Source organism: Mya arenaria, chromosome 7 (genome assembly GCF_026914265.1).
Source record: "Mya arenaria isolate MELC-2E11 chromosome 7, ASM2691426v1".
Classification (NCBI taxonomy): domain Eukaryota; kingdom Metazoa; phylum Mollusca; class Bivalvia; order Myida; family Myidae; genus Mya; species Mya arenaria.
The window spans coordinates 50,154,191-50,174,985 of record NC_069128.1 but is presented as its reverse complement, the minus strand read 5'-3'; the positions used below and the strand labels follow the sequence as shown (position 1 = coordinate 50,174,985).

Sequence of the window (20,795 nt, the reverse complement as noted above, 5' to 3'; positions counted from 1 at the left end):
AGCGGTCTTTAACCAAACTTCAGCAAAATGAAAGGGACACTACTGTTCATGCAAAACCATGTTCAGTAAAGTCAGAGTTACGAACGAACATGGAATACTACTACTTAAATGTGACCTATGATGATACGTTTGATACTATTACTAACTGATCAATTATCACTTTCTTTTCGTTTTGCTATTTGTCATTTAGGTTTGTATTATTGTACCACTGTGCATTTTTAAGAAATATGTCTTATAAGTTGTGTTCTTAGTCTTGTTTGAATCTATTTATAGATACAAGTGTGGATGTCCAGTAAACACATGTTAGAAAACTATTCGATGCTAATACCGTTTAAATTCCTAGAGTTCCTTCCCTTACAAATACAAATATGTTGCGCTTGTCTTGCATAATGGCGTATTTTAAGGGCTTATACTAGCTCCGAGACCATGAACACTGTTGGTAAAGCTGGATTATTTTAAATAGTGTTATCAGTGGTAATGACGGTATGGTTTATCTAGCTTTGTTCGCGATAGGTCTATGGAATAGGCGACAAAGTGCAAAGCAACACCCAGGGTTATATACAGTGAACCATTTATTGTTTTACGCATGGCAACGCCATCGGACAATTCCTTAGGCAACATTAAATAATGTAATATTAACACATTACACTCAGGGGCAATTCCCAAAGCAAAGTCATGGTTCATGTTGTGAAAATGGTTTGTGGCTAATCCCAAGGAAACCCAAAGGTTATACGCAGCAAAATGTCTAAAAAAGCAACGGTCATTGGTTTATACATGATAACGGCTAGGACAATTACCAAGATACTGCTAAAGGATTTAAAGAGGGCAGTGTCGATGGGACGTTCTAAATGCAACACGCACGGTTATATACAGAACAACATAAGTTGCTTCACATACGATAACACATGTAATATACATGGAAACGTTTGTGGCAACACAAGCCTTGTTTTGTTTTGACAAGGTCGGTCCGAGGCGATTCCTAAACAAAAATATCGTATGAGTAATGGCAACGTCCGGGGAATGTCCTTAAGCACCACCCAGGGCTACATACATCTTATCTTCCCAAGACGCCTTTCACAATTGTAATGGTAATATACAATTATATATACATGGCAACTATGGGGGCAATTCACAATGATATGCCAAATGTTATATACATAACCACGTATGCAACAGAGTCCACGACAACTCCAAAGTTGATATACATGGCAATGTCCAGGGCTATATGGATGGCTATGGTGGGAACATTTCCAAAGATAATGGCCCGTTTTAAGCAACGGGCTACGCCTGGGGCAGTTCACTAGGCAACAACTATGTTAAATGTTTACAGCAACGTCGTGGGACATTCCCAAGACAACGACCATGTTTAAGAGAAGGCCAGGTATGGGGCAATAACAAGCGTAACATCCGCTAAACTGGAATATTTCCTTTTGGTGACAGAATCCCGGATGTATGTATTATGCCATGCATTTTCAGTTTACTTAATGTTTTATTTTTAACAAATACAAATATAATTAAAATAACTTTAGGAGATCATAATTAAATATAAATGGCATTTTCTCAGAAACTAAGATATTCCTTTAAGGACACATCAGTATCAATTATCACATCTCACATTTAAGGACACATCAGTATCAATTATCGCATCTCACATTTTAGGTTGAGACAGGATCTAAATAATCACTAAATGATCTTTCAGACATTGACATATTGTGTCAGTATTCAATTTGCTTGAAGACAAATAATTTCATTTTTTATTGTTCTGGGGCCGGTTGCTCAAAACCTCCGTTAAATATAACGCTACGTTACCTTAATAGTCCGTTAAATCCTTAACGGAGCGTAAGATAACGCTCCGTTAAAATCCTGTTGCTTAAAGAGACTTAACGCTGCCGTTAAATTATGTCAGCGTTAAGTCCATAACGCCAGTGTTAAATCCTTAACAGGCTGTTAAATTTCTACTTCCTGTCCCATAATGCATCATTCTCCTCCCAAGATGGCTGACTTGTCTTCTGCAAAAAAAAGAGAAAAACAAACTTTAATAAAAATGAAGTTTTGATGTTAGAGGAACTTATGAGTGTAGAAGAAACTAAAGAGCTACTTAGCTCTAGCTTCAGTTACAAGGTTACAAATCAGAAAAAAAAAAGAATGGCACCGAATTGCTGGAATAATTTCTTCTTTGGGCTTTGCCGTAAGATCTGCAGAAGAAGTATCAAACAAATGGCAGAATATAAGAAGAATTGCAAAGGAAGAGAGGACAAGGTGAAAATATTTTGTTTAATTCTTAGATATATAGAATACTGCAAAATTATAAATAATACCAAATGTCATCTTTAAAGAAATAAGATATTGTGATGTTGATAATTTCACTGGTTTGTTATGTTGTTTTCATTTGAAGATTTTCACAGCACACAAAATCATTAGAAAGTTGTTGTTACTAAACTGTAAGTAAAGTTATTGGTCATGGAATATTAAAATTGTCTTAACAATTACAGTGAAAAGCTGCAGAGACGCGAGAGTGGTAGGGGCTTGGCAAGTCTAAAGGTTGCATCGGAGCAATCACAGAGGATTTTCTCTGTTCATGGCAATGCAAGCTTCAGCGGCATAACAGGAGGGACGGACACTGACGAAAATGGTTTGAACTTTTGCAGTGTATGTGTTTGAATAATGTACGATTACTTAATAAATACTGCTATATGGAAAACCCAATGTTCTAAAAATAAACGTACATCATGTTGCTATTAATAGAAATATATTATTACTGAAAAGCATTGACGAATAAGAGAAATTTACTCTTCAAAGCTGCTTAAACATAAACATAAACATTAACACGTACCTGTTATTCCATTCACTTGTCGAAACATCCACAGTAATCACCATTTTTTGTCAGTTTTATAGAAACACGATCACATGTCATGATCAAGCATTTAACTCCCAAGTATAAATATCGCAAAGAAAACTATACCAAGAATTGAATTGTGACGCAGTGACCTCCCTTGACGAGCTGTTGCAAAGTGACACAATATTAATTGGAATACATTTACATTGTTACTTAATTTAATTGGAAACTAGATTTTGTCATGTACAATCGTTATATACATACAACTTAGTTACAAGTGTATACATATTATACATTTAGTCGACTTTCAAAAGCATGTTAATGGCATGATAAATCGATAGTCATTAACTGTCAATTGACTTTTCTGTCTTTCTTGTTGGTAAATTTTGAAAGAAGTCAAAACGTACTTTAATTCTTTGTTATTTAATACAGATTTTTAGAAACTTATTATGAAATAAGTTATATGATTTCTTCAATATACAATGTTGTTGTGTTGTTCCTTTATCTTGAAATAAACGTCAACTTATGCTTTTTAATTGCAGATGGTTTGAGCTATATTGCTAACATCCCATCAGTGGTCCCACAGGAGGGAGAGGAGCCCTCTGATTTCGAGCCAACATGCCCAACTGAAGTGAAACAGGACCCCTGCACCTCGAGCTTACGGGCAACGTTTGCAGGGAGAGCTTCTGTGTTAGTTTATCATTTTCAGTAATATGGTTATTCATTCTCTATACAAAATAATATATTTACTAACGTGTAACTGTCAAAGTGTAAACCGGCTTTTGTGTTGATATGGAATGCGTATACGAACCAAGTTTACGGCAGCTTCTAGAATATCCATTTAACAGTTTTAACTTAACCTTGTATTGATAATTGCATTCTCTGATTTTATGTTTGCAGACCAAAGGGGAAGAAATCCCTAAGCGAGGAGGTTGCCGAGTGGCAAATTCGTTTCTTCAAATCTCAGGTGGCATTGTCAGAGAAGAAGGTATAAACATCATTTATAGAATTAATTTCCTATTATTTTTATTGTTTTTGTGATTGTTGCAGCTAATTATTATTATTGAAAGTAATAGAATTAGAACTGGAAGTGAAGTAGTACTAGTTATAGTACTAGTGGTAGCAGTAGTAGTAGTAGTAGTAGTCGTAGTAGTAGCAAAAACAGCAGCAGTAGCAGCAGCAGCAGTAGCATTAGTAGAAGTAGTAGCACCAGAAGCAGTAACAGCAGCAGGAGTAGTACCATCATCAGCAGTAGCAGTAGGTAAAGTAGTATTAGTAGTATCAGTATCAGTAGCATTATTATTATTATTATTATTATTATCATAATTATAATTAATGTTATTATTATCATTGTTATTATAATTATTAAATTAATTAGTAATAATAATCTTTTTCAGCAAAAGCTGGTTGAGACACAGCAACGGGTACTAGAGAAATATGAGAGGCGTATGGACAACGAGGACGTTGACTCTTTCATAAAAAGCCAATTTTTCAATTAAATCAAATTTAATTGTATTGTATTGTAAATAGATATGTAAAAATGAAAACGAACAAAACAAACTGTTAAAGCTATTCATTATTACAGCATGATGATGATGATGATGATGATGATGATGATGATGATGATGATGATGATGATGATGATGATGATGTAAACTTGATGATGTGAACATGATGATGATGATGATGATGATGATTATCTGAACATGATGATGTGAGCATGATGATGATGATGATGATGATTATGATGATGATGTAAACTTGATGATGTGAACATGATGATGATGATGATGATGATGATGATTATCTGAACATGATGATGTGAGCATGATGATGATGATGATGATGATGATGATGATGATGATGATGATGATGATGTTGATTAAAAGTAACTGTTAACAATAAAATCCCGTGTCGCTGTTCCAGTACCAACATCATCCTGCACATTATTATCAATGTTTTGTATGACATCTACATCATCTACCTCTGGCATATTAAACATGACTGCTACATTATGTAGAATTGCACAGGCTGTTGCTATTCGACAGGCCTTGTCTGGAGTTAGTCTGATCTGAAATAAAAATAAATAAATAGTAATCATAGCAAAGTTTTTAATAGCATCACATATGATAAAGGCGAACAGTAAAGTTAAAAATGAAAGCAGTCACTTTATGCACTTAAACTATAGACTGAATAAACTTACTCCGAGTATTCAAAAACATATGCAAGAAAATACCTCACTGTGTAGCACGTGGAAGCGCCGCTTGAGCCTACCAAAGGCCCTTTCTATGCAAACCCGGGTTCTAGTATGGGCTAGCTGGTACCTCTCCTTGGCAGGAGTGTCAGCGTTCATAAACGGCGTCATGAGGAATGGCCGTAAAGGATACCTGTGGCGGGGAATAAAAACAATATCTTTAACGTGCATCAGTGTATAGCACTGAACCCCATTTAACGTCCCTCCCGCGAGACGATTAGTACGTTTAGTGATGCGACAGGGAAAAAAACATGCGACCCCTTAATTGAAAGTGAAGTGTTTATAATTAACAACTAGACCACGGTTCAGCTACGAATTTCATCTGATGACATCATGCTTTGTATATGCTACTTACTCACTATCTCCAAGAAGCACCCCATCTTCCAGACATTGTTTGTCTCGTTGTAGCCTGTTGCACAGCCCTGATGTCCTGAACACGTGTGCATCATGGCACGAGCCCGGCCAACTGGCGTTGACACTTGTGAACAATCCTGGGAAAATAATGATTTAGTTATTTACCAATTAGCTTAACAGCACGTTCAGTGTTGCAATTTCATGACATGATTATAAACAACATTCGCATTTTTTTAATCATCAATTCAATTCAAACATTTATTGCATGAAGGCCTCCAGCCCATATCACCAGGGACGGTTCCTTAATGTTCTTTAATGTACAATCACAAATGTAAAGTTTATTTGTGTCGATGTCGGGGGAGAGAGGGAGCACTTAGAGCTGTATGTCCCAACTAAAATCCCTCAATCATCAAATTGAGCCATCCCTGCGTATGGTTATGTTAGAGTGGTAAACTGTATTAAGTTAAATGAAAAACATTTAGGGGACCATTTGTAAAACTTTCTATGATAATTGTCACATTCTGACCAAACCGAATATGCCCAGTATTGATCGATAATCGGGGTAAATTTCAGATTTTATGACCGTTTCGGTCTAAGACGAGTTGACAAAAATATTTGATAAAGCGTTTACAAGAAAAGGATCTTTAGAATGTTTATGGTGAAATTTCAATCATGTTTTACCTTCATGATCGCAAACTGCCTGCATGTTGATACTATGATAGCCTTTTCGGATGACATAAGCTGGCTCATCAACAGAAGGGGCCTGGATACGGATGTGTGTCCCGTCAACGCACCCCACTACGTGAGGGAAGCCTGCCGATGTGAAAAATCCGCTCTTCACTCTATTCTTCTCTTCGCCGGAAGGCCATACAATGAATCGTTTCATTCTTTTGCAAATAATATCTGTCACGTGGGTTACCACACGAGAAACTGTTGATTTGTGGTAACCCATGCTGTCTCCTACAACATTGAAAAACGCCCCTGTGGCGAGGAACCGAAGGGTTATAAGAACCATCTGTCGCACACTGAGGGCTCTGTTCCGGTGAGTGTCTCTTTTTATGTCATCCTTCAAGATATCCTCCAAAAATGCTATGCCATCATTTGTGAATCGATACGTCTCGTGCATTTCCCCATCATCAAGATGCTGAACAGGAGGAGTATGTCTATACTGACGCTGTTTCCTTACATTTGGTAAAAATACACCTGCCATGGTAAAGCTGCCGTTAACTTTAATCGAGGTTCTTATCTCAATTAACTTTAACGGTCAGTTCCACAGTTAACTCAATCGTTAAAACTTAACATTTCTTTGAGCAACAGAAAATTAACGCCATGTTGAAATTTAACGGACCGTTAGCTGTTTAACGGTCCGTTAAGCCTAACAGAGGTTTTGAGCAACCGGCCCCTGATAAGCACATCCATCACCTTTCATCAAATTCTTTATCACATTTTAGGAGTATATAAACACAAACTTGTTTTCATTTAAATAGTGAAGATTTAGTTATCAAAAAAGTAAAAACTTTGTTTAACTTTGTGAAAGACATTATACTCTCTTTCTCTCTGTGTAAAATTTTGTGCTTAACTTGGTGTGCATCTTAAACTGTGTGAGCATTCTAAGTGACTCAATTCAATTGAACGAGCTAATAATTAGACTTCTATATTTAAGTTAAAATATTCATAATACTCTGTTATTTGATACTGGAATAAAAAGTGAAAACAAAATGGCGCTGCACGTTCCTTTTTGTCGGAGTAACGTTATGTGGCAGACATACGCAATGTCGGGCTTCGGGTGCAAGGCGCACAATGCCGCGCATCCAAACTGTCGCTATGTATATTTACAGAGAGATAAATTGTATAAAAATCAATACTTAGTCCTTGAAAAGTAACGCAGTTAAAGTACAGTATCATAACAAAGCTTTCCGAAATTATTCCGAATATAGGTTTTGGTAAATGATGCTGAATTCAATAAAAAAAGAAGCCAGACATAGCATAATGTAAAGATTATATTTTAAGTAAAATTTAGCAAAGCTTTTAAAATATGTTAGATCACACGAACTTATTTAACTCAAATACCTTTCTTTTTAAGCTCATTTTTCATTATTATGATTGGCATGATACCCGATAAGCTTTACCGTTACAGCATGTAATCATTACCAACCATCCGTGTTAAAGAAACCCCGTTTAAAAAAAACGTGTCGCAGTATTTATAAACAAGTTACATGTATAGGAAAGGGGTATTAAACGAGCATTTTATTTTAATTGGATAAACTTAAGCACAAAATACGCGCATTGGAGTTAACATCAAGTACATAATTATGAAACCAACATTTTCAGAAATTGTGAGGAATTTATATACAGGTATTATTTGCTAATTGGAAGATGAATGTATTTGCTGGTTTATTGAAAGTGTTTCGACAACTGACTTAAACGTCGATCGACCTTCTACAAATGATCGGGAGTGAACGCCTTGAACGTGATTGAAAACATAAGTTATGACAATACAGTGTTAATCCTTTCCACCTGAACTTTTCTTCGATTTCTTTTAGAATTATCTTTACTATAAAACGTTTTGCTTTAAATCAAACAATATTTGTAAAAATGTACTTTGTATGCTAAACAACATTTAAATGTGAACAGCAGTTGCTATTTATAACTCAAATTGGAGTTTTCTCCCTTTGATTGATAGACTTGAGATACACAGATACTGATTGACATATATTTGGGCTCTTTGGGCTAACGTCCACAAATGTATCAGTTTTCTCTATATCAACATGAACCATGTGGAACTTTCTGGTTGGATGTGATCCTTAGTTGTTGTCATAGAGTAACCAAAATCAATGGAAGATGGCAAGGTAAGACATTTAGACCGCAGCATGGTCATTGAAACATGCATTTAAATATTTTTTTGTTTTTTACATGATATCATTTCTAAAATATAATTTACTATACGGGCTAAATGTTTGAAGGCTAATCTTATTCATATGAAACGCAGCATTACAATGCACATATATATTTTAAAAAGCAATGTATTAAATTTATACCCAATTTCAGTTTAATTAGATACACATAAGTATCACATGGACTATTTTGATATAGTGTTAGCTTTTTATTTGTTATCTAATTCTTGTCTGGACCTCATTTGACATTACAAACCCAAAAGTTGAAATACACAAATAGCCGTGTCCTCCTGCATGCACCGAGGATATTTGTAAATGATTGTTGGTGAAACAATTTGTTTTTATTGTATTGCTTTTGTTGACAGACCGTTGAGGCAAGATGCTAGAGACACAACATTAGAATGTTACTAACTTCGGTATCATAGTTGTCTCCCTCTACTGTTGCAACGAGATAGTTCTGCAGTTCAAGGACAAGCAGGTATTTAGCGCAGTTACAAATGCCATTTGTTACGGGGGCAGTTACAAATGTCATTTGTTCCGGGGGGGGGGGGGGGGTATTGTATTGCCATAGAACTATTCAGCTAGCGAGTTAGTAACGCATTTACATTATTTCAACCAAAAAGCTTTCATCACTGCTGTACTAAAGAGTTCCAACAAATAAGCTTAGTTTACTCCAGTTGCAGAAACGGATAGAAAAGGGAATATGTGGAAGCCGCATACTTACATTCCTTTTAATGATTGACAGATGGGTAGGTATGCTGATGACACAACATCTGGCTGTGACAATCCGAAGAATCTCTAAAACTGGTGTCAGGGAATTTGATCTTCATTTTTATAATTAGATTTCAAACAACATGTCATTTTCATATTTAATTTACATTTACACGACTTTTTGTTATTGCTATTGTGGCAGGCGAATGTTTTCTTCCAGATAGGTTGATACGTGCAACCGTCCATTACTGAATCTCTGAACTTTAGATCACACGAGGCATTTTCTGGTAGGATGTTGTTTTAAGTTGCACGGACGGCAATGACCAGAAATACAAGTGCCCAAAAATGGTAAGCTTATTATCTGTAATAAAACGGATGTATCCGATCTATATAAAGCTGTTGAACCGGAACTTCGCGAAAACTGTATGCACTTTTTTGGAGAAAATCATCTCTAATCGAAGACATTGATTAATAACTTAGTTCGTAAGTTCATATTTAAAATGTTTTCTATGGTATTGTTTTTTTGACTGACAGACTGATAATCATAGCGTTATACATACACACAACTTTGGAACACGATAAGCTGAGAATCAGTTAACTTTGCATCACCGCCGTAGAAAATAAACTTGAGCTCGAGGTAATGGTTAAAGTAGGAAAAGACATTCATCGCGGTATTGTTGTGTATACATGTTTGCACATTTAAGCTACCAACTGGCTAAGCACTATCAGTTACAAGTTCGAAGAATTTGGACATCATTGACAGTGTCATTTACTTGCCTGAAAGTTTCTTGTTAGACCGATACTGCTTTCTTCCCACCAATAATGTCTACTTATGCAGTGTCTTGTCCTTAATAGATTCATAATTATACGCAATTTCCTGTTTACTTCAGTATATTTTATACTTAAACGTTCCTGCTTCACTTAGTTATCATATTTGTTGAGAATAATGTTTCGTTTGATTACATTTTCAGTAAAACTTGTCCATTTAAGATGGATACGAGCAGAAGACACTGAATTCCTGATCTAAATGTCACACGGGGCGCTTTCTTGCAGTGGTCCTAGTTTGTCCGGCATGAACCTGCACCAATGAAGATTTCGTTTGCAATTAAACCTTACAGTGCAGTTTGTATATTATACTGAAATTACAATCGATACTTTTTGCTGATACAAAAAGTAATCTTAATCCTGCAAGCTGCACAGATTCTGAAAGATTTGAAATCTAACTTGTTTAGCAAAATAAATCCAGTCTGTAACCAATGAGCAGTTATATCAAGATTTAAAATGCTGTTAAATAGTTGAATTTATCAGATATTTTCCGACTCAAATTGCATTGACAAGTGATCTTCTGTTGACACTGTCCGAACAAATGTTTCCATTATCTTACAAACATGATATTACGTCATTAATTTTCTACTACAAAGAATGTACATCACTTGCCTGCATATAAAGTTAAAGCAACACAAAATATTGCCTTTGGTGATGGATGTCAGATGGAAGAATTTTGAGATCAATTGCATTGTTCTCTTGAGTATTCTTAACATTATAGCTTAATTTAACATTCCAAAAGCTTTTTGAAAAAAGTTACGAAAATCATATATAAAATATAATTAGTGTTGCGTTTATACTTATATAGCCTAATGTTGAAAGCAGCGTTGGGCTGCTTGTACTGCTTTGGGGAGAACACTTTCTAATTGAGGGCCATGGTAAATAACTAAATTCATGAAATATTTTTGCAGTTTTTTTCAAGTGACAAAGACGGAGTGGTATACCGATAACAAGTATATCGGAATGCCACAAGCCTGGTATCTGCTTTGGTCAAATGACAGTTGTTTCCCTTGGGCTGCTGTTAAACTAGTGAGCTACAGCTTGAGAAAAGCAGGTATTGTATCTGGTTTAATTTAGTGAAATGTAACCATGTAATCAGGCTAGTCTGGCTGAGTACTAACAGCTACGCCTGTACTGTTCAGCCTTAAACCAAATAGTATGTGTCATTAAAAACTGCAAATATATTTAATTCAGTATTGCACCTGCTGATTTCATGCTTACTTAGGGGCTATTGGTCTAAATAGAATGTTACCCTTTGAGCAGGTTTCTTATAAAATGTGGTTCAATTATTGTTGAGGCTGCACTGGTTATGCTGTCTAATGATTGTTATTTTTTCTGACAGGCAAATACAAATTGAAGAACCACGCAGAGATCAGCTCTTCCTGACAGGATGTGTTCCACAGTTATCCGGTATTGACAAGAATAAAAGGTATGGCTTTGTAATACATTTGGGACACAGAATACCTTTTCAATTTCAAAAAAATAATTACAGTATATGACACTGTATCACAATTTAAGCATAGGTTTACAAAATTGACGGAACTGCTTATTCTGTTTTTGTTCTAAACACACAATACACCTAATAATAAGCATATCATTTTATCTGAAATCTCAAATGATCGATAGGCGGACAAAATCCATTAGCTCCAGTATAAATACTTTTTGTAATGACAGCCTATGTGATATGGGTTTTCATTTAGATAACTATTGGTTTATCCGTTACACAGATTAACTTTTTAGGGAATCGATTGCAGTTTAATGGTAAAACTTTGTTTTGCAATTTCTATTTGCTTGTGTCATTCTTTTAAAGACACAGAGTTTCTTCGCAAAAATTAAAAGATATTGGAATATCACAGATCCATCAGATTCTATATTGACGCTTCTTAACCTGAATTACCCCCTTAACTAAGACCAGTTCTGCTGTTGATGTTTAACAACAGTTTGTATCGATATATCTCACAATTCTCGTAATAAATACAGCATCGATATTGGCTATTGGTAATCCAAATTGCAGTTGCCTCCCTTTGACCATAATTTACATATTTCAGACACACATATTATGGTTGCAGATTTATTTTACATTTTTGGACTTTTTCTCTAGCGTCAGCAAATATATCCCCCCCCCCACCGAAGGGCGAAAGGGATACAGGATTGTTGTGTGTGTGTTATGTAGTGGGATGCAATCTCGGCCGTAGTGTGACTTGAAAAGTCTTTGAGATATTGAGTTCAAACTTCATAAACAGATTTATGTCATTTGAGAGGTGCAATACAATTGTCGTACTGACTATATATAGGGTCAGAACGTGAACAGTGCTGATAGCTGTGTCCATCAATAGGATAATGGTTAATAACTTAGTTTGTAAAACATATTTAAAATGACCGACGGGTAATTATGGCGATATACAAAAGACAAACCATCTAAAAACAACAAGCTAAGGATCAGTGAAACCGGCATCATTGCGGACGTTAAGAAGATCATCTCAAGCTTGTGGTATTGGTTACAATAAGAAGTGCAATTTGTCGGGGTATGTAATGTAACCTTTTTTTCACATTTACGCTAGGGATTGGCAAAGCATTTTATTTATGCTTGATTCCCACGAATAATTGCTTAATGTTTGTTGTCATTCTCATTAAAATTTTATAATAATACAGGGTTGTTGTTGCTTTTAAATTAATTGTAGGTAAAATCGTTATTTTTCAGATTGATACGAGCAGAACCTGATCTGAAGGTAACTATGGGAGCATTATTGCGACATGTAATCATAGTGTGTCCGACATCAACAACAAGCAAAGGTAGATATTGTTCGAGGATGAAACTTACAGTCATCTTTGCATAATATAACAACAATGAGATAAATATGAGTACTATTTAGCTGGTAAATTGAATAAAAAAAGATCAAGGGTCAGGACAATAAAGACGTTGGTGTATACGTGAAAAATATTTATATTTGCATTGAGAACTAAGGTAGTTTAAGGACAAACTCTCGAAATTTGCAAGGTTGTGTTATTCTGAAAATCCTAATCTTAAATATATATTGGGAATATATGTGTTATTTATTAATTATGGAAGGATAATAAGGCTAAAGACAGATGCTAGAATGAAGCAATCCTTTAAATATTTATTCAATGGCAATCTCTATGTCGTTGAAAACAAACTCTCAAGTATTGTGTGATATTATAACACACAGAGACAAAAGAACAATTTAAAATTTTCACATTCAGAGACAAAAGGAAAATTTATAATTATCATAAATATAGACAAAGGCACGGCTTTTTACGCTTTGACCCAACATTAATTAATAAAGATCATTTAATTGCAATATCAGTAACAAATTCCATTGTGACCAAACCATTTTTGATGTGATTTAAGACCATAATATGGTGAAAGAAGTTCAATATTGTTTTTTATTTTGGGGCTATAACGATTTTATAAATAAACAGCTGTTGCATCGTGTGTTTCTTTGTGTGTGCTTTACCATTCGGTCCTGAATGGTCAACAATGTTAGCAGATTTAAGAAAGAATATTTGTTGACTGAATTTGAATTGTAACCAAATGTCGATGTTTAAATATTGTTGGCTTGTTGTATATCTTACTGTTGTGTTGACATCATTTGAGGTTAAAGAAAAACACATGAACTACACTGTTTTCTGCGTTTACCTTCTTGCACTATTTCGGAGACAAGCGTTTTAGTACATGAAGGGTAATGGTTAAAGACAACGATTGTGAAACTTTTAGAGAGTATTTTGTATGTTGTGCTTATAGTGACAGACCGATCCAGCATCACACTTGTCTCAGTTTGATTGTTTATACAGGTAATCCTGCAATTTGTATACAAAAAGGTATTGGTTGAAGAATCAATAGAATTATTTTTTTGGTTGAGGGTGAGTTGGGTGTGTGTAATGTATCGCTTTTGAACTTGAAAGTTAGACACTCAATAACGCATTTAAATACTTTTTACTAAATTTCCGAGTATCTTTTGAAACTGCGAATCGATTGAATGAAAGTTGAACATGTAGGAAGGCTCAATAAGGGGTTTATTGTCTTGCATAGATTTTGCACTTTGAAAGACTTTCTTCTCAACTTCTTTATATGCGTTGTTTCATGTAAATGCTATTGCTATTTGCGATTGATTTTTTTTTTATAATTGTTCGATTTTAGACTGTCTAATACGAGCAGACTTCGCATTACGAATCCCTGATATTGAGGTCCCAAAACCAAGAGACGTTTTGGCAATACTATATCTTATACTATATCACTTGATTCGGATGTTTTTTTTCTGAAAGTTGCCGAGCCAAACCTTGTCAGTATTTAATTTGTGATAGGCGTACGGCAGCAATAAGTTGAAAGTTGTAATGGCAAGTCAGTGAATGATTTGAAACATCTTTGGTAATATCAAGCAGGTTTCTCCTATTACAATACAAATTGTTTGCCATGGCTAACTTTTTTAATCTTGTCATCATTGGCATTTGTATTTTTATGTCGATTTTTAATGATATATATCACAATAACATCTGATATAACGCTTTATACTGCAAAGATGTCTTTCGAACCAATTGTTTGCTTTGTTGGAGAAATTTCACCCAATTCCGAACTTCAAACATGATTTACTGTTCAATATTTAAAAAAGTCTAATAAAAGCAAAACCACATGTATTTTTCACAAGCAATATACTGTTACTAAAACCCGGTTACTTCTATTAAAGGGTAATGTAATTGTCTATATGACACAATAATTCAATTACACTTAATCGTTTTTTAGAATACGAAATTAATTTGAGTTAATTCCAGATTCCTCATGTCTGGCAAACTTCTCCTTTAGAACGCCCGAGCGTCATTCACCTAGAGCTAAGTAAGAGCCATAGACTCACATTCTATGGAAGAAGAAATATATGCTTCTTTTAAAAACACAAATACTACAATGGAGCATCACTATGGGCGGTGGTCGAGATTGTATTTCTTGTACGCTTACGACTATGGTACCCATTTAAATACTTTCAATCAAATTGGTGGTTGTCTTTCAAGTCAGATATAACTCTTTCTTAGTAATCTTTTGGTGTTTCCAAATCTAACAAAATGTTGTAAAGAAATTAAATTGTTATAAATCTTAGATTTAAAAATTAAGCTGTCTAAGTGATATTATGGTGTAGAGTCACAAAGAATCTCAAACAAGTAGCAAGAGTTCAGATAATTGAGTGGTCAAAGAGATTGTTACGTGTATTTAAAATATTTGATGAATACCTGCAATGCATCTATTACATGAAAAAACATTTATAATCTAGGCTGAAATAATATTATTCGGATTAAATAAAATGAAATCTACCTTCCTTTTGTAGCTGAAAAACTGCAGTTTTAACCATTAATGTCTGATTGTCCCAAAATGGTTTAGTTTTTGGCAGAAATCAGATAAAAGCAGTTGTGTCCCTTTGATGGTTGTAACGATATAATTCTGCAGTTTGAAGACAACCAGATATTGCTTGCAGCCAAAACTGACTTTTGTTAATGGGGATGGTTGAAAGTGTATTGATTTTAAGCTCAATACTGAGTAACCCATTTAAAGTCTTTCAATCATATTGGCAGATGCCTTTCAAGTCGAATATATAACTTTAATTTAGTAATTTAATGGCGTAGAGTTATCAACTTTCTTACACAATTAGTAAGTGTTAAAATAAGTAAGAGATAACAAAGAGATAGTTCTGTGAATTTAAAATATTGGCTAACAAACTTCAACATGTCTATTATAGTAATAAAATTTGTAATATGAAGGAAATCTTGTGAAGCATTAGGATTCCAGTTTAGACCTATGTTTCGTGATTTTTAAGCTTGAAACTACTATCAAATTGTCGCTTTTGTTATTTTCTTTACACAAAAATGTTGGATCTTACTTAGAAGACACACTTAATGTTATTTCATGCTACCCGATATTCTTGTTCTACTCGATGTGCAAATACAAGTGATCTTCTTAGGAACAAAAACGCTTCTTATGCAATAAGCCGAATGATAATATTTCTTTTATATTTGACAGATGGTGAGGTGCTGAAGACACACCGTCGGGGTGTGACAATCCCAGATAATGTCAGTCCGGAGTCACAGGTGTCTTTGCGGATATAAACAGTACGCTCTGCAATTTGAGAACAAAAAGGTATTAAAAAATTGTTAGGGCTAACGGGTGACAGGCTGTCTTGACTCAAAATGTATTGACCCGGTGAATTTAGTGAATCCTTGGTGAGATCATAAGCCATTTATAGCATTAGATCACCTGTATTGGCTGAGCAAACTGTTAAGCATAAAACTCAAAGCACATTATTGGTATACATCTAGTACATAAATATTATGAGTGCAGTTGACGAAAGAAATGAAATGTTTTGATATGTTCTGAAATGTTTTGAATTATATCTTACTGTTTTCTTATAATTATTATTACAAACATTCTTTTTACTTAGTTATTTGCTTTATTTAACTTTGTTATAACATTTGACTCATTGACTTTAATTCAATTTGTCAGGCTTCAGATCCAGAACTGGAAACGATCAGATGTATTTGTCCGGACCCATGCACGCGATTCGAGAAAACAATATATCTGATCGAAGGTAATCATTCATCATTCACTTTGTTAAACATGCTTTTCAATTGTATGTATTGTGACATAATATTGGCGGCATTGCCAAAGACACAAATTCGGAAAGTGACAAGCTTTTATCAATCAATAAATCTGGCACCGCAGTTATCTCCCTTTGACTGGAGTTAAAGAATGTTCAGATATTGGTTGCATATTAGCTCAAACATTTATGGAAATTAGTAAACCATGACGCTTAATGCTGGGTTCCGAAATAGAAGTCTAAGTAACCTTTTTGTTTAACTTGGTTTATGTGATTGTTGAGGCTAAATAGCTTTGTTTACAGTTTATTGTTTCTTTACAATTAGTGCGATTGGTTTCTTTTAGATAGATCAATATGATGAGACGTCCCACGCTAAATACCTGATTTGGAGGAAACATGAGCCTCTTCCAGGTAGAATATTGTCCTGATTTGTCCGGCATTTTCTAGAAGCACAGCTAGATGGTAAGATACATATTATGCATTTAGGCCACGACTTATCATCCAACAATTACCTGTGGAGCTCTTCTGGTCGTTTAAGGGTGACAAATACAAAAGATGAACTTATGTGCACAAAGCGGAGGGATGCAGTTTCAGGTTAGTCGAGTCAGTACATTAAATGTTACTGATTAATAGCTAATTTCTCGCTTAAGCAACAATTGCAAATTACAGAGTGTGTTGCGGTTAACTTATTTGTTCTGGTTTCAATGGAATTATCAGCGATACATGCTTGACTTTATACTGGTAAATGATTTGGATTAGGTGTAACATTTGTTTGGATTTTTCTTAATTACTAAAATGCTGCATTGTTTACGCAAAATGTCAACTTTCCTGGGCTTATAAATATAGCATTGTTGTCTGGTCTTAATTTAAGACTGCAGATAACTATTTTCGAAATACACTGACAGTTGAGTTATGTCCATCTACCTGCATTATTTGAGAGCCTATTTTTAACATTGAAGGCAACTGTTCACGATCACATTTGTAACTTTATGCGAAAAAATCCCTATAAAGTAGTGTTGCTCTTTGACAGACTGGTAGGAGATATTCTGGTGACATAACATTGGAATATGAAACATTCGGTCTATCAAAATTGATCACATTTATCTCCCTTTGACCGCATATTCCGAAGTTTAACGACAAGTAGGTACTAGATGCAGCAAATACAAATTTCCTGCTTAACAGACCAAGGGATGGATTGTGTAGTATATCTATCTTAACATACTTTTGACCAAATGGAAGGTGTCATAAATTGGCTAATATATTCAATGTAAGCTTAAAAGTCCAGAATATATACTTAAGAGGCTTTAAGTTTGGTTTTATGTTACTTTAATTTATTTCCTATTAAACCAAGTGTATATGATGGTTATGTTGTGCATGAGATTGAATCTTTGGTCCAAATGCTCTCTTTCAGGTATGCCAATACGCGTTTTTTCACCCTGAATTACTGATCAGGAAGTCTTATGAAACATTTCCTGTCATAAAGTCGTCCGGAGTTGTCCGGTAAAAAGCATTGATCTGTACTTAATTTTGGCTTCAGCATACCTTCTGAGTTGCTATCGTCATTTACAGTTGAACATGCATCAAGCTATAAATAATTGTAAAAACTAAGATAATCTAGCAAACATTGTGTTGAAATACATATGACATCCATGGGTTGACAATTAATGTTTTAGATGTACACATTTGTTCATATGGAAACTAAGAACCACTCTTCAATTGATGTCCAATAACGGTTAAAAGTTAAATAAATCTCAACATTTGACATTCTGATACCTATGACATAAGAAGTTTAGAGTCCAGTAGTTTCACAAACAGGTAACAATTCGACTTTGAGGCTGATCTATTTATTGTGTCTTGCGAATGAATCATTAGTGCAAATGTTCTCTTTCAGAATTGCCAATACGTGCGGATGGTCCACACTGAAACACTGATCTCCATGTTACAAAAGGCTTTTGTTGGAAGGATTTTATCCTGATATGTCCAGCGATTACTTCAATCACACTAATCTTCTTTGGTCACAAGACTGCTTCAAACCACTTCATCTGTAACATTACAGATTTGACAATTACAATTTTCTGTACACATGTTACACATCTGTGCAAAACACTTTGAACAATAATACATCTATTCTGGTTAATAACTAGGTTTGTAAATATTTTACCATGATCACAAATGTGTTTTTGTTATTGACTGATTTTCGGCGGTATGATGAAGATATTACATGAAAATGTGACAGGCCTTTGATATGCAAGTTGTATTCCTTTTAGTGATTAAAAGGGAAGGATAAGCAGTTTGCTTACATCTCTAGAGTTTCTAAATATTGATGTGACAAGGCAACTCCGAATTAAACATACTACACTTATCATTTGTCTCGAGGTTTCTATGTCCTGGAAGTTACCCACCTGAACTATTCCTAATCATACAGTAGTTTAATGATAAATAGTGATACTCCTACTAACCAATTAAACACCATAGTCTGGTATTTGTAATCTTAAACGAAGTTGGAGAGGAACTCCATTATCTCCTTTAATGTTAACACTTCTTAATCGAACGGAAAATAGTATTCCTCTATGTTAACAGAACTATTGTAAATATTCTTTGATTTAAATGTATAATGAACGAGAACGGGTATCTCGTTTTAATAAGTGAAGTGTATTTAGATCACTTACAGCCTGTTTGAACATCTTTATTTGTCCTTTATAACATATGTAATCTGCATAAAATGGATTCACCTTTTTTTATACATTGCATGTGTTGAGTGTAAAAAATGTATACAGCGATAATCACTTTCTTTCGTCCGGACATATGTCATTAAGGTTTACTCTTGAGCTAATATGCACTGTCTAAACGAATGTCTTAGTGGCTGTTTTCTTGGTCTTTGTTGCATTGATTTAATATTATGTGTGGATGACAAGTAAACTAAAACTAAGGAACTCTTCATGGCTGAATACACTTTTAGATGTTAGAGTTTCTTTCTTTGTGCAGCTAGCCTTGCATCAGGAATGGTGTTGGTCATTCGACTACGGACAATTGTTGTTAAGTAGGTGCATATCGAGTCAAGGGCCGTTCCCAAGGCAAGATTCAAGTTTTATATATGAAAATGTTCGAGGGTATATGCATGACCACGTCATCGTACAATGTAATTTTCATAGCATTGTCCGGTGGATATTCCCTAGAAAGTGTTGTACAAGATCAACACTACTCGACTTTGAACTGTTTAATTGTCCCTCAATATAAAACATAAACGTTGATATAGATGAATAGTTTATTGTACTATTGTACACGTTTTTAAAATGCACACTATTCAGCTTTAACTCCTCATATAGATAAAACCATAAACGTATAGTAAATTATTCTTCCCTAGGAATTGCAGTTAGACTGTTCGGCAGTGAACCAATTACACTGAGTAAATTCATATTGACAGTAGATACATAATTGTGATATATTCAGAACAAACTACAATATTATTATGAAGAGTGACAGCGGTTAAACCTTGATATGACCGTTTCCATTACAAACAACTCAATTACCAGGTTTAAAACTATGCAAATGATACATGACAACCAACGTTATATGAATCAATATAAGTACATCGTGCAACCATTTTGCCGGGGTATTTAGGCCAATTTTCGTTTAGATCAAAACAAAAATCATTTTTGTAGGAAAATAATTTCACGTTCTATTAATGTTTAGGGTATCAAACTAAATATTCATGAACTTATAATCAATATTAAATTAAACCAGTACTTAGATTGTTTGTAAAGAAAGGGACACTACTGTGTAGAAAATTACTTAGACACTACTAAGCCATGTGTAGAAAATTCAGAGTTATGACCAAAAAGAAGTGATTTCCTACATAAACGTGAACTCTGATGATAGGTTTGATACTCACATTAACTCATGAGCAATAACTTTCTGTCGTGTTTATGCCGTGTATTTTGGGTGTCTTTTATTGTTCCACTCTGCACTGTCGAACGGTCGTATTCGTAGCCTTTTTCAATTGAATTATAGCAATAAGTCAGGATGCCAAGAAAACACAGTTTGAGGAATTATTCGTTCCCCAATATACTTCTCAATCTTAGAGTTCCTTCCATTGATATAATTACAAGTATGTTGAGCTATCCTTGCATTAAGGTGTTAATCAAAGACTGGTGCTTGTGTTTTAAGCAGGTGCATTTTGATTACTTCAATCAATATTCAAATGATTTCATTTGTTATGCATGGTCAAACAAACGTTCTAAGGAAATGGTATATGGAATTGGCGACATTTTGCAATGCAACACCAATAGTTATATATTGGGCAACGTCGATGGTCAAGAGAATGG

General features: G+C 34.6%; 1 protein-coding gene and 1 long non-coding RNA gene across 2 annotated transcripts; one reads left to right on the top strand and one right to left on the bottom strand.

The window, feature by feature from the left end:
* Positions 1–4,691: 4,691 nt before the first annotated feature.
* Positions 4,692–6,654, bottom strand: LOC128241220 (putative nuclease HARBI1). The gene is made up of 4 exons (XM_052958172.1): positions 6,126–6,654; positions 5,446–5,581; positions 5,073–5,223; positions 4,692–4,907 (listed from the first exon to the last, which is right to left on the bottom strand). The coding sequence occupies exons 1-4, from the start codon at positions 6,652–6,654 to the stop codon at positions 4,719–4,721; spliced, it is 1,005 nt and encodes a 334-aa protein (XP_052814132.1). The 3' UTR covers positions 4,692–4,718.
* A 4,580-nt stretch (positions 6,655–11,234) lies between these two features.
* LOC128240657 (uncharacterized) lies at positions 11,235–19,498 on the top strand. Its single transcript, XR_008262258.1, has 6 exons — positions 11,235–11,303; positions 11,976–12,365; positions 12,576–12,667; positions 15,897–16,013; positions 16,377–16,461; positions 16,815–19,498. It is a non-coding gene; the product is annotated as an uncharacterized LOC128240657 (long non-coding RNA).
* The last annotated feature ends 1,297 nt before the right edge of the window (positions 19,499–20,795 follow it).